A 15,155-nucleotide genomic window follows, 5' to 3' on the forward strand; every position below is an offset into this window, starting at 1 on the left:
ATATAGAGCTCTTGCAACACAGCGTTTATGCATGTCATGAATACTAAAAGACATTGCACAGTGTAGCCAATGAATAGGTACTCTATAGTACATTTAATGTAAATACAGCTTTCGTTCTATTGTGCTGAAACTTGGATGGGCGCATAAGCATTTTCAGAACCCAACTGAATTATTCTCTACAGCTTGTTTAGCATTGTCCTTCTGTAAGTAATCTTTTTTTTAATTTTGTTTTGTGCTTAGCTAAAAGAAATGCTACCAGTCTTGGTAGCCACACTCTTGCTTCAACATATCTCTGATATTCTCTCTCTCTTTTGTAGCAGGCAGACCTTCTGGAAGCAATGAGGCTTGCGTTTTGTGGTAATGACAATGCTTCAGCCTATAACATCAGTGCTGGTGTCCTACGAAATGTCTGCTTTGTGGATGCCCTCAACTTGGTTCCCCATGTCTTTTTGCTGTTTATCACCTTTCCAATTTTGTTCATTGGTGAGTTATTCAAATGGAGCTGTGCAAGCCTGCAAACGCTTGAGTATGTATTTGAACTCCGCCATGTTTATATGTGCTTGGAGGCCTGTGGTCTTTTTAGGTTACAAGGGTGCTGGTGCAAACCATTAGGTGCTTTTTATTTATTAGCTGTCAGAAAGAAGAGATAAAATGGCCTGACCCAGAAGACAACCCAATTGAAAGGGTGTGAATTTTGGATACAAATCTGAACTAAGCAGCATGAAAAGATGGATCAGAACCAGAGAAATCATATCCAGATGCTTTGAAACTTCTCTCTGAAGAAGTTTTCTTTCAGATTTGAACTTGGCAGCTTGCAATCTTCTCTATTATTAGATATTATAGACTTAGGACAGTGGGTCTGAATTCCCTTGAAGTTAAATGAATTTTGGAGAATATCCAAAGTGAGCAACTTGGATCTATGGCTAGGGTAAGTGTAGGAAACTTTTAAAACAGAATAATTCATTTTTTGCCAACATTTGTAAACAAAAGTCGAGCAAAGCAGATAATCTTTTTCCATGGGAATGAAAATAAGAAATGATAAATCTATCTTTAGAAGAATTTAGGAGAGCGGAGTGGCTGCAACTTACATATTATTGTAGAGAGACCCATGTAAATACTCAAATTATACTTCTTCCCTTAGTGGTATCTTTATCTCACATGTTTGCAGTGACGGGACAAATTCAACTGAAAAGACTTTTTCAGGGCTGTCAAACAGTGACATTCTAAATGATTGTAGGAGATGAAGAAACTTTAATAACTGCCAAAAAAGCCATAAGTGTTAATAAGAAGGAAAGAATCTCCCAAAAAATGCATGAGAAATGGCTAGTCACTTACTCCATGTTAACTCCATGGTGTCATGTATTTTCGTAGTAATACATTCCTTCCATGAGGAAGATTTGAAATTGGGAATATATTCGAACTAGAGCTGTAAGGACTTCCATCATGCAAAAAGAAGCTGAAATGATTGACTCATAGGCTACAGGAACCCCGTAGGCTAAGACAATCCACACCTAGCAATCAAAGGCATAACAAGATCTAGTGACTGAAAACTAAATAATTAAACAAGGGAATAAGATACATATTTCAACAACAGAATAATTAAATACTGGAAAAATTAGCAAGAACTATGGAGGACTCTCTTCCACCAGAAATCTTGACATCAGTGCTGGATCTTTCTTTAAGATAGGATGTAGTCCATCCTTGAATTATTGGGCTTTCCGCAGAAGTGTTTGAGTGAAATTCGATGCAAGGTCTGAGGGCAGAGATAATAATCTTATATAACATTCTATGTTATGGATCAAGTTTTACAGATATTAGCCAATTAATTTTGAAATAGTATTGTGGCAAATAAAGGCTCAGTCTATTTTCTGCCAACATTTAGAAAAAATCCATAGTAGCTTAAGTTGTATATAATTCTTGTTTTCTATTTTTTCCATGATTATCAGGACAAATAGTAGTTGAACTGATGTTCTTATACTGTGATGTGAAAGATTATCCTTTTGTGTTTAAGATTCGGTTAGAAGCTAAAAGACTGGTTGAGTTAGGAAACAGCAACGGTATTTCAGCAGTACTCATCTTTGGCTACTATGATTTTTGATAGTTACAAAAAACTGCCTAGGTATCTTTTCACGTTTACTATGCCAGTAACCTAGGGTGTCTTTATAGCCCAGGGAGCTATGTAGCCCAGGGAGAGAAATAGGAATTTGTAGGGCACAATTCACTGAATTGTTTTTAAATGTTTAATTCAGGATGAATTCTGCCTTAGGAGTACATTGACACGAGAGAGATTCATGTGACTAGTTCAGTTAAGATATCTACACTACAGATACGTAAAATAAGGCAAAATTAATCCTGTGCTATTTTAAAAAGGAGTTTAAAAACACTGAGAAATCTGGAACAATTTTGAGGCACAAATCTCAAATCTCTTGTGTTTTGAGACCAGCCATATGAACTCCTGAAGCTTAGGCTCTCCTGAAAGATCTGAAATCTGTCTGTATGCAGATAAATACAGCAGAACAGCCCTCACAATATTTCGTCTTCTCCAAAATACATATCCTTTGTTTAGTGAAATCCAGTTTCAGAAATGAACAGAAAAGGGAGCAGCTTCAGGCATGTTGTCTAGGGTAGGCTTTGTTAATGGCTGTTTGGAGCCTAGCAGCCAACTGGAGTCCACATACAGACTCAGCCCAAAAAAGGAAAATTGATGATAAGGCATGTTTGTGCAAGTGTGTGGGCAAAGAGGAAATAAAAGTGAAAAGCAGCTTGGAAGAGACAAAGATAGGAGCACGGTCAAAGAAAGCCACATTCAATTAGGAAAACCTCAGAAAACTGTAGAAAATGCTTGCGGTAAACATGGACAAGAGACAATATTTTGTTCCTGCAGTGCTTTGTACATTGAACAAGGATGAAATGGTGAAATCGTGACAGATTCCAAGAATAAATTAGCTAGGTTCTTGTTTATGTTTCTGAGATCCAAGACTCCACGTATTATGAGATACTGCATCCTTTTGCATCAAAAGCATATCATTATTCAGTTGCTGAAAGAAATGGATGCAACGTTCTCTCCCCTAGTGAAACTTCTTTTGCTGTTCTTTTCTTCCACTTAATTCACTGTTCTTGGCACTGTCTATGTGCTTCATGAGGTCTGTCAGGGAATTTCAGGATTTGCCTTACTTTTCCATGGTCAGAAGGACACACAGACACCGGAGCATTTTGGCTGAATGGTTCAGGACAGGTCTGTACCAGGATGGGAAGGGCCAGAGGACAAGTTGCCTTACAAACCCATGTATGAGACAGGATTCAGCCAGGGTCAGGTGCCCTCATTCACCTGCGGGCAGGCTAACCTCTAATCAGTCCTCAGCTCCTCCAACATGGTCAGACATGTCAGGTCCTTGGTGTCCTGCTTGCTGTCAGGTTACTGGCTTCAGTCTTGTGTGAAAAGGACAGGTGCCGTCTTAGGAGATGAAGTTAAACAGGGCTCCAAGTTGAATTCAAGGATTAAATCAGCTGTATCCTGTGCTGGGAGCTTTGAATGTGCAAGGAATGCGTCGAGCAAGAAGGGGCTGTGTCTGACGGGCAGAGACTGAGAACTTGTCTTTCAGTATCCCCTGAGACCGTGCTCCTAACCAGGCCTGAGAGATAACGAATTTTGGTTTTTTGAGTTAAATATATCTCTTTGAGGACTCACTGGAGGATACCACTTTTATATCAGTTAGAAACTTTACCCGCTGTTATCTGTGACTGAGAAAAACAAGCTGACACCACCATTTAAGTTCTCTCCATCCCTGTTAGGTGACCACAAAACTCTGAGATGTTTCTACTGTTTTTCTGCTCCTTGGCCAGGGGACCAAGGATTTGCCCTTGACTGGCATTTTGAGAAGTCTGTTTACCCCGTTGTCTGCAGGGCCAGGTCTACGTTGGGGGAGGGAGAGGCTACATGGCAACTCAGACACTCCTGTGTCATGTGATTCATAACAACAGCCCCTGTAGCCTCCTTGTTCTTTTGCATTCATTGTATACTGTTGAGTTAGATGTATGGATTAGAACAGGAGGTTGATAACCAGATCCCTGGTGGCTGTGTGACAGCCTTTCTCTTTCACTGATATTATTTTCCAGGCTGGGGAAGCCAAAGCTCCAAAGTCCAGATTCACCACAATACATGGCTGCACTTCCCTGGACACAATCTGCGGTGGATTCTGACATTCACCCTCCTCTTCGTACATGTGTGTGAAATAGCAGAGGGCATAGTTTCGGATACGTAAGTAACTGTTCAGTGCATAGTCTAGCTAATTGCGTTTGTTAATGTGTAGTGTTAATGCATGGCAGACCTGCTATTAAGGTGTAAGGAATTTTTCCTAAAAGGATGGGGCAGCGCTTCACAAACTATCCAGATTTTAATGGGATGAAGGCAAAACAGCTGTTGTTAGCACATTGTTATTCTCCTCTCAAGCTACAACAGCCAGTAAATATTGACTGCAGTTAAAGCATTCACATGGGTGGAAATCTTTGTGTCTGTAGGGAAGTCATACTTGTCCTCTTAAGTAGATTAGCAGAACACCTAGGGATGCAACAGTGGTCAATAAAACCACCCAACTCACTAACTTATACCTTACTTATTTTCAGACAAATGAAATCTCGCCATCTGCATCTCTTCCTACCAGCTATAATAGGATTTGTGGCTGCCACAGTGTCCATAGTCTATTACCATAATATTGAAACATCTAACTTTCCAAAGTTACTGTTGGGTAAGTCTAAGTCTGACATTTACGTAATCTTACAAAATATAGTAGTTTATTCCAAATTTTTTCAAAGCCAGCTTGCATAGATTAAAGAGGATGGAGAAATGTAAGAGAATATGCAGAGAGAGGGATAATTTTCTGCTCTTAAAAGTGGAATTATTAAAGGAGCTATTGCACCTTTTATAAGGTACACACTGAAACTATTTCTGCAAATCATCACAAAAGGGGAGATATAGTATGCCTGTTGTAATTCTAGCATGGGCTTTTAGGAATTTCTTAACACTGCTCATTATTTCTGGGCAAAAGTTTGCCTTCATTCACAAGGACTATTTTAAAAGGCCATTTTTAATTGTAATCAGATCAGGAACCATCCTGTGTAGATGGCTGTTACTTCCCAGCAGCCTTTGCAGTTGAAGGTTACCCAGCCTAATGATGACTGCCATCTGCCACCCTTTCCAAAGGGACAAAAGACATGTTTACCTGTGAGAAATACAGCTGTCTGATATTCACCCCATATCTAGTTCAGTCAGGAGATGGTGCAGGAACAACAGAATTTAACTAGATGTTGCTACACAATGTTTCAGGAACGGATACCGTCCAAATTACCCATAGCTCAAAAACCTGAACCAGCCATTGCCTGATACAAACTGGATGGCAGGATAGAATTTCAACTGTATGGGCTCATTTTCAAAACGAGTGCATTTTCAGATGAGCACTTCGGATGCATTCTGCTAAGTTTTCCCAAGAGGCTATATTATATTTATCAGGTTAAGTGACTTTTACTTCATTTCAGGAAGAAAGTTCCCCATCAGATTACTTTGGGTGGACTTTTGTAATTGTGTGGAGATCCACCATCGTGGATCTCATTGAAAGGTGGTGGCCCAGGAAAGAAAACAGTGATTGGGGAAATAAAGTGCAAAGCAAATCTCTCAGTCCTGAGTCCTTAACCATGGCTGACATCACACAGTGCCCCTGCCAGCCTGCGGGCTAGCCATATATAGGGTCACCATGCCTGCATTGAATTACTGGAGAGTGCTACAACCTCAGTGGCACTGGTGTAGCTAAAATATTTTTTTTAAAAAAAGATGATGGGTATGTGTCTGTTTTACAGCTCTCTTTCTTTACTGGATAATGGCCTTTGTCACCAAAACAATCAAGCTTGTCAGATACTGCCAGGATGGCGTGCCTTTTTCTCAGCTGCGCTTCTGCATCACTGGAATTATGGTCATTCTCTACGGGCTGCTGATGGCTGTGGAGATCAATGTCATTCGAGTTAGGGTATGTGGTTTCTTTATCAGGATCTGAAAAGTCATCAGTGGTATTTCAGGGATGAAGGTGGGTCTTTAGTCCCAGTAATGCTGGCATGTGTCAGGTTTAGGCCCAAGTTTAGCTTCACTGTGAACATCTGATTATATAGAAAGCAGTGGGACCTGACATCTCTTTAAAACATGCCATTGATTTAGACCCTGGACTTGGTATGCATGTGTGTGTATGTGTATGTATATGTATACAAACACACACACATACACATACACACATGAGTGCCTACATATATGTAGAGGTAGGTGTGCATGCATATTTATATGTGTGTGTGTGTGTGTGTGTGTGTGCGTGTGCGTGTACATGTAATCTCTACATTATATACTATGTTAATTCAGATAAACGATATATGCAGTGAATGTAAAACTAAATATATATTTTTACCTGTTATAATTGAAACTATAGTTATATCCCAAGCATTCCCTTTTTTATGAGAGAGATGAGTGGGTCTGGTAGGCTATAAAGCTGTGTCCACATTCCAGCTTGCTCCTTTTGTTGCCAGTTATGCTGTCAAAATGGAAATATTCCTGTTTAAACTTAAATTTATATTTAGATTCAATTTACAATTACTTTTAAATGCAAATTTGACACTGTACATGTCTTTTTTACTAAGAATTGCCATTAATACAGATAATTCCTGAGCATGTGCTGTCTATTTTCTCCCCCCCAGAGATATGTATTTTTCATGAACCCTCAGAAAGTAAAGCCACCAGAGGATCTGCAGGACCTGGGGGTTAGGTTTCTTCAGCCGTTCGTCAATTTGCTCTCAAAAGCAACCTACTGGTGGATGAATACACTTATTATATCTGCTCACAAGAAACCTGTAGACCTGAAGGCAATCGGGAAGCTTCCAATTGCAATGAGAGCGCTAACAAATTATGTTTGTCTCAAAGAAGCATACGAGGAACAAAAGGTAACCTAAGATGTCTGTGTCACTGGCCTTAAAAATGATGTGTGTGTGACATTGAATTTTTCCTGCTGCTATGAAAACCTAGTTTTAGGAATTTTTAACTTAGGACTGTTTGTTCCAAGGTGAAACTTGGCTTAAGAAATTATAATTCAATGGTTACTGTTTGGGTTTAAGTGAATTTACAGCAGGGAACAGTTGCCAGAAACTGGAACCATAACCATAACAGACTGATCACTTGCTAGATTTCATTTTAGAAGTGAAAGCTTACGTTAAACCCTAAATACTCATGACAGCATCTTAAATTAGATGACATTCTGTCCATAGTTTCAGTTGGAAACGTTCATCTTCATTTATTTTCCAGAAATCCTCTCTCAAAAATACTGTACATTTAAGTAATTGTTGTTCTTTACATGTATAGTGGGAGGGTGCAAGCTAACAAATGATTAACATGTGTGCAAGATATGTATATTGAGTGAGAGCTCTGTTATGGCCTTTCCTATCAGATGTACACTGGGAGAGGGGGGCAAAGTTGTATGGACCAAGAGAGGTGTGTGAACACAAAAATCTTTTTGCATATGGAGGCCTTAGAGTAACCCTCTTCCTTGTAATTGTACCTTCGTTTCAAAAACACGCATCAAGAAAAACAAAGTTGGATAAACTCACTGGGATAGGGGAGAAGTTTCCAAAGAAACTTCTGGATACATTTAGGCAAAACTATGGAGTTTCATTTGTGCTTAAAGCTGGCAATTCTACCAGAAAAGAAATAATCTGTTTTGCAGAAACATGGGAGGATGAGAAAGCCTGCCTCTGCTATTTGCACATACAGATCAGTTCTCAAGTATAAACAGAGAATACAGACATTCAGAAGCCACTTTGCAAGAATGTAGTACATTGAACAAAGGCATATAAATCCTTTTCTTTTACACACCAGATAAGCCTGTTTCCAGGCAGTGTAGCGATTTAGAACTGCAATGCAAGGAAAAGTTGGGAATAGCTCTGTTCTCCTGGTAGGAGACCTACAGACTCTTTTATGTGCAATCTGCAATGAAGTCATAATTAATATAATTCTTTCTAATTTAACAGATTTAAGCTGTATCTCTTTCATTTTCCCTTTTAGAATTGATTTCTAGAGTACCCGGAGAGTCCAGGGCCTTCTGCCTTAAATAGAAAACTACTGAGTCATTGGAATTGTGCTTTTCACACTAACAATGTGCATCTCTTAGGCCAGCTCCTTAAAGCAGTGTTTGGTGCCTAAAGCTAACTTAAAGAAATCAATGGGGCTTAGGTGCCTACGTGCCCCTGAGGATCTGGGTCTTTGTGCGAGACTCTTAATGACAGGCATGCATGACTGACTGCAAGCATTTGTTTCTAGCTCATTTGTATCTGCGGATACTGTATGTGCCTGCACAAATATGCTATTCCAATGCCAAAAAGCCAATTAATCATGATTTTGCTCATGTGCATGCATGCAGCCATTCAGCAAGTGCCTCCATCAGTGTGCATTATGCACATATGAAGATTTGCAAAAGTGTATGTATCCACTCATATGCACCTATATTTATAAAGCTGGTTTACCACAAATTTTTCCTTCCTATTGGTTTCCATAATTGTTTAAAATCTCCAGATTAGCCTAGACTCCAGTACATTTGTGTTAATATTCTAAAACAGGCTGTAACCTTAAAATAAACTAGTACTTCATAGATAATGTTAAAGTAAACCAAAGGGCTAGAACCACTCCAAAAAGCCTGGCAGTAGAACTCGCAGCTGTTCACTCCCACAGAGAAATGTGTTGGTTTTGTGCAGGCTTGGGTTAGAAAACAGCCACAGAATTAGGGAAATTCTTCAGGTTGAAAGACGATCTTCAATCTGGAAGATATGTTATATCACAGTCTCTGCTACCAGGGTGTATTTCATTTTAATCTTCTGCAGCTGGTGAAGGGAGCCCACCAGAATCCTCTGGATTAAGCTGGGTTACTCCTGCCTCTGCCTGGAGATAGCTAGTCTTGCCTGCACTCCATAGCCTTGCAGAAATAAAGCTTCTGTTCCTTTCCAAATGTCTTTTATCACACCTTGATGAAAGACACTGAACATGAACATGAATGTTCGGTATTGTAAAATTCATTTGAGATAACCCATATGAAGTTTTTTTGCTATGCCTTCTGTCTGAAATGAAAATTAAAACCAGCTGAGGTTCTCTACAAAGTGATAGAACAAGGAAAAGGAAACAGGTTAAATTTTGATGACTGTTTCCTCAAAATCACTGTTTTCCAAACCTGTCCCCAAGCATATGGCAGATAAATCTGTAAATCTTGAATTAACATTTTATAGTTGCTATAGTTTGCTAAGATAATATTATGCCACTTGAGTACTCATCATGAAGTCCATGAACACTGGAGGCAACCTTCTCTCGTTTCCTTTGATGTCAGTGGGATAACTTCTGAAGTCCTTATTCTGCTATTTAGATAGAATCCTTCTGATTCCTGCAATAGGAAGGTTTGCCCACTGATCCATTAGACCTGGGCTAATACTTCCCAGTGAAAATCTGAATTCACTGTTCTGTTCTGGGTTTTTTTACATATATAAATTTGCATCAAGCAGTTTTTAGCATTATAGATACCTCCACTACTCAAAATTCTTTAGTTATAACTATTTTTTTCAAAACATCAAGAAATGTGATTTTATTATCATTTTCATGCTACATTGTTTTTATAGAATTTTTAAGTTCAATATTTTTGTTGTGATATCAAATCATATAAAACAACACAACACACAGCTAAGTAACTGGTAGCTGATATTTTTATTAGTTATTAATCTGTTAGTTGGTACTGCAAACGGTATTCCAACTCTTACAAGAAGACGTAAGTCACAGTAGACTTTCCAAGTCATATAGCCTCCAAAGGTGTGGGAAGTCTGGGAAGCTACCAAAAATCATCATCATGGTCATAACATTTTTCTGATGCAGAAGGCCCATACTTAGACTGGATGAAAATTCCACTGTTAAAATTGGAATGTTAATTTAATTAATAGAATTGCAATGAAAGGTAAATAAAGTTCACGTACTGATAACAAGTATGTGCATTTTGTAGTAGTACTGAAAGTGGCTATTGAAATAGCAAAAGCTTATGAAAGAAATAAGGATTGTTTTTAAAAATGGCTGAAATTTACCATTAATTGCAAGTCCAGAACAGTAGGTGCTATTGTTTCTAAAAGACTACTACACATATGTTTTCCTAATAAGTTATCTTAGCTCCTTTCAAGAGTTCTCCAAGGTGTTAAAGTGCAGAGTATTTATTTGAAGAGGATGACATTAGCTCTTGTATAGCCATCTAGCTTAAAACCTATTAGGCAGCAAATCCTGACCTCTTTTTTTCCGGGAAACTTGCATAAGGGCCTTGTGCTATGGCAAATCCCTAATCAAAAGAAATAGTTTAATTCTTCCTGCTTTCTGAAATTCTTCTGAAGCTCTTTAACTCCTCAGTTATTTTAAAAGTGTTTAGGCAAATAGAGAACCAGAAACTAGTAGAAGGATTTATCTCACCTGGGTTTTGGTGTTTACAGTGGAGGCAGCTGCATCTGAGCTAGTAGCCCAAGCTCTCTGTATAACCAGTGGAGAGATATAGCTACTTTTACGGAAGAGATTCGACTGAACTATTTTAGATATGTTCTTTTGAATGAGGTGACTCACACCCAGCTGTGCCTTTTACTCTGCACTGACTCCGCTGTAAATGCCACGTTTGGTTAGAGGAATCTTTATGTGTCTACAGAGATTATAGGAGAGTTTAGGCCTGGGCTGACTGAGTTACTGACACACCTAACTTCTGCTGCTTTAATCTTAATTTCCCTCTGGAAGCAATGAGGACAGCAGTGTGTCTGTACAGAGGCACATGTAGGATCTATTCAGACAAGATCAGCCTGTGAGTACTATGGTTTCAATAGGAGAGAAGTGCCTTGAGAGAATCATATTCTGGCACCAAGTATAAAATTAGTTCAATGGGAGTTTTGGTGCATCTGTTCCCACCTGTTTTTTTTTTTTTAACCTGATTAGTTCATCTTTAAGTACCGAAACAGCTTAAAACATGGTCTCTGCTACCTGAATATCCCATAGATTCTCTTTGACATCAATTCTACTTGCTTGCAGACAAAAAAAAGTTACCTTTGAGAGATGACAAACTTAAAACCAGCATATTAGCTCCAATTTGTCCTTGTGCTGCTTATTTTTCTGTACTGAGCTTCTTATCATTGCTTATGACCACCCTGAGCTAATTGCGCCAAGCCAGTTAGCAGCTGCTTGGTCCTCTGGTATATTTGTACATTTTTGGTACCATGTGCACGTTCTATCTCACTGTTGGCATAAAGGAAAAGGCATAAAGTGGCATAAAGGAAAAAACTGAGAAAAAAGAAAAAAAGAGAGATGAAGCAGCCAGGCAGGATACAGACATACTTGCTTTGGCTAATTTGCTGGGTAAGGGGTTGTTGTTTTTTCTAGGCTATGCTCAAAATGTCTCTGTGAACACTCAAGGGGACTTGGTTTAAGTTACAACTTGCAGGCATCTGTGAAAAATGACAGATGCTTTTTTAGTGTGTCAAAGCTGCTGCCTGAAGGGCAAGAAAATACTCTGCAGACCGTAGATCTGTTGAGTAAAAACCCTTTCTTCTGTAGATGAAAAGGACTTCAGGAACATCAGAAGTCCTCAGACCAGACATAGAGGTGTACGCTGGTTGAAGTTCAGTGTAAGAGTCCTGATGCATAGATTAACAGAGCCAGAGAGAACAGAACTGGAGGCTAGAGAGGATCATTAGATGACTTAATCTTACTTCCCAACATAACCCACTGCTTTCACCTTTTTGAGTCTAGTAATTTGGGATCAGCTGAAGTGAATCTTCCTGAAAGGCATCCAAGAGATAGAAAACATCAAGATAAACAATGAAGTCATATTACGCACATGCAGGTATTACGTACTTGCATGTTTTTCCTGGGTTTGTCCCTTCGATCCCTTACTCATATCAGGAGCCTTTATTGGATCAAGTGGTTTCATACCTACAGTGAAAGCAAGATTACCCATGCAAGCAAGGGCTTGGAAGGTCAGACTTTCTCCCGAGCTACGCGTGTGACAAAGAGCAATGGCTATGCGCCGGTATGGTTAATCTATGCTTGTGTTCCTGCATTCATAGGTTCAGAAAGTGTTAGTATTTAGAGGTGAGAAACCACAATTACCAAGAGAAGGCAGAATTTAGATTTCCCATGAAGGGTGTCTGACATCTATTGATAAATCTACATCATATTTACTAACTCATCTACTTTAAAACACCTTTCAGGAACTAATTGGGCTTCCAGACAGGAATGAAATCAAAGTTGCCAAAAACTACCAGGGAGGCCTCTAGTTGTACTGACACCTGTTCCTCTTTTACAGAAAAAGGTAGCAGACCAGCCCAATCGGAGTCCCTCGATATGGTTAGCGATGTACAGTGCCTTTGGACGACCAATTCTTCTCAGTAGCACGTTCCGTTACTTAGCTGACTTGCTGGGTTTTGCTGGGCCGTTATGCATTTCTGGCATTGTCCAGGGCTTCCAGGATACGTCCAACAATACAAATGCAACAGGAAAGGTAACCTGGCAACACTATTAGGAAGATTTTTGTTTGGTATCAGTTTTTGATTCATATCAGGTATTTAATATGTCTGGCTACGTGCTCCTACACGTGTGTCTGTGATCATCATTTTGTTACTGTCATTATTTCCTTCAAGGAAACTGAGTGTTTGTTGGGAGACACAGTCAAATTATAGTCCTGAGAAGTGGAAGCCTTTGCTATGAATGTATAACATGGAGTGCAAAACAGGTAGGGCAGGCTGGCAGGATTCCCCAAATTGTCCTGCTGTCTGCCTCCTTCTGGAGTCACCCTTGAAGTCTGGGGGAGGAGAAACAGCTTCTGCCTCTCATTCAGCCGTGCCGCTTCATTCCAGGCAGGACACTTGTTGGCAGTGGCTCTGTGATGGAGCCAGCAAAGACAAGTCTGTGGATTTCATGGATTTCATGTAATTTTTGTGCATCTGTCCATTTGTAGTTCATTAACAGATTTGAGCTCTCTGAAATCTGCTTTCCACTGGGAAGCTATGAGTAGACAATCCCTGTTTGTGACTGATTATGCTGCTTGTTACTGTGATGAAAAGCCACGTGGGTAATAGAACGAATGGCCCAGGTGAGGAACTGAAAAGCACCCGCTTTGTTCAGTGGCATTCCTGATTCTAGAGACACTCAAAAGATGCTGGTTCCCATCTCATTTCAAGTTTCACTAAGACTGTATTTTCAGAGGTCATTTCAATGAGCACTGCACAAGCTTCTGATACAGAACGCTTTCTATCATAAGAACAAGAGTTGGTCAGTAACTAATGAAAAGATAAAGGTAAAATTATTTCACTAGCCAACAGCAGACAAGATGCGAGGAATACATTTTCCTACATCTTTCCTCTGATATGGAAACATCTGCACACACTTTATGCAGTGAGTGTTTTGTATTTGAATGAGCTGATAGATATATAATGGAATAACATTCTCCCCTTCAGATAAAGCATTTGACTGTCATAACTTTATCTGAGTGTCTTCTCCTTGGTTGCTTGCTCCTGACGCTCATGTTCTTGACTGGTGCTCTGAATTTGGCTTTCGACTCTCATTTAGCCATTGCACTAAAGGAGAGTTCAGTTGTGCAAGTTATCAGATTATGCTCCTTATCATCACTGAACCTCCATGTACTGGATTTAAGACAGAGTCAAAAGGCAAAGCGCATCTTTTCCCTAAAAAATAGGGGTTTTTTGCATATTAAACAAACAAGGCATTTTAACTTGAACATGATAATTTTCGGAGCTAAAATTTAGGAATCTGTATCTTTTCCTCCTTCCTTCATCTTTTGCACTCTCTAGCAAAGTGGTATTTAAAATTTTAATCAACACTGGCTTAAGAGAAGCTTAAAATCATTGGAGAACTTGAAACCACTCCAAGAGACTGACTTGGTGACGGTCACTATTTCTCTTGGACACATTTCAGAATACATTGGCTTTTAATTTATGGATTTTGATAAACTTTCTCTTGGTTGTTCTTGCTGTTATGGGTTTCTCCTTTCAAATCTCTCTGGCTTGAATTCACGTGAATTAATTGAATGTTGTGCTTATTCCCCCTTAGCTTTCATTTCTGAGAACTCTGTGCACATTCATGTATCTACAAATGGTATTTTATTGTTGTTATCCCCACTGTACACATGCGGAAGTCAGATGCAGGAAAACATTAAGAGCAGGATTTTCAAATGTATCTGACCGATCATGCACATAAGCAGCCCCCGTTTCAAAGGGTCTTGGGCTGGTTAAATTACTCTGTCCTACTACTTCAGTGGGTTGCATGTGTCTTACAAACCTAGGCCCTTTTGAAAATACCATTCGGTGCTTATAAATGCTTGAGTACCTATATAGCTCTGGAAGTTTTATGGCATGTTGATTATCACAGAAAATGTCTGTCCAGGGATGGAAAACGAACTCCCCTCTATTACGGGCTAAGTCCATACCCAAACTACACACCCTTTGGGTCTCAGCTGCCTGTGACAGAGGAATGAGTGTAGGATGAGGCTGGGGTCACTGCAGTGAAGCAAGCATGGGTGGAACTGAGCTCCTCTCTCTTGTCTGCAAGTCTCATGGTAGATGACAATATCAAGAAGGATGAAGGGTTAAGATATGGGGCTTGCATTCGAATATTTTCCAAACCTTTCATCTCAAAATCAGACTGGAGATTTCATGAGAACAGCCTTTCTTCTTCATCTTTTTTTGTAAGAATTCCAATGCATCCTGCTTCCAGCTGGATCGGAAATACCAAAGGAACAGCTTTTCTCGCAGTATTTTGGTACGTTCACTTCCTTCTCTGGCTGAAACAGAGCAGCCCAATAAACGTTAAAACTAGAAAATGAAAACAAATGAAGTGATTTAAATAAGATTTTTTTTTTGCCCTTTTGAGGCATTTAAATTTCATTTCATGGGAAGGACTTGCAGACATAGTCTTAATTTATTCAGAATGGTTCCTTACCACAGGCAAAATGTATTCTTTCTTAGATTATATCTCTGTAAGGAATTATTTCCATAATATACAAATCCATCACAAGTAACCAGTCCCATATAATAATAAAAAAAATTTCCTTCAGCTTCTTCGT

The 15,155-nt window shown here is 39.3% G+C and overlaps 1 protein-coding gene across 7 annotated transcripts in view; it reads left to right on the top strand.

Annotated features, from left to right (window-relative positions):
- Positions 1-15,155, top strand: part of ABCC9 (ATP binding cassette subfamily C member 9) — an 84,800-nt gene that overhangs the window by 10,696 nt on the left and 58,949 nt on the right. For all 7 annotated transcript variants that reach the window (XM_068949624.1, XM_068949633.1, XM_068949614.1 and 4 more), the window contains 6 exons: positions 318-483; positions 4,117-4,258; positions 4,624-4,745; positions 5,851-6,017; positions 6,730-6,972; positions 12,381-12,575. In XM_068949624.1, coding sequence (XP_068805725.1) covers positions 339-483; positions 4,117-4,258; positions 4,624-4,745; positions 5,851-6,017; positions 6,730-6,972; positions 12,381-12,575 — 1,014 coding nt within the window. In that variant the 5' untranslated portion in view covers positions 318-338. The remainder of the gene's footprint in view (positions 1-317; positions 484-4,116; positions 4,259-4,623; positions 4,746-5,850; positions 6,018-6,729; positions 6,973-12,380; positions 12,576-15,155) is intronic.

The sequence above is a fragment of the Struthio camelus genome, chromosome 1 (assembly GCF_040807025.1).
Source record: "Struthio camelus isolate bStrCam1 chromosome 1, bStrCam1.hap1, whole genome shotgun sequence".
Classification (NCBI taxonomy): Eukaryota; Metazoa; Chordata; class Aves; order Struthioniformes; family Struthionidae; genus Struthio; species Struthio camelus.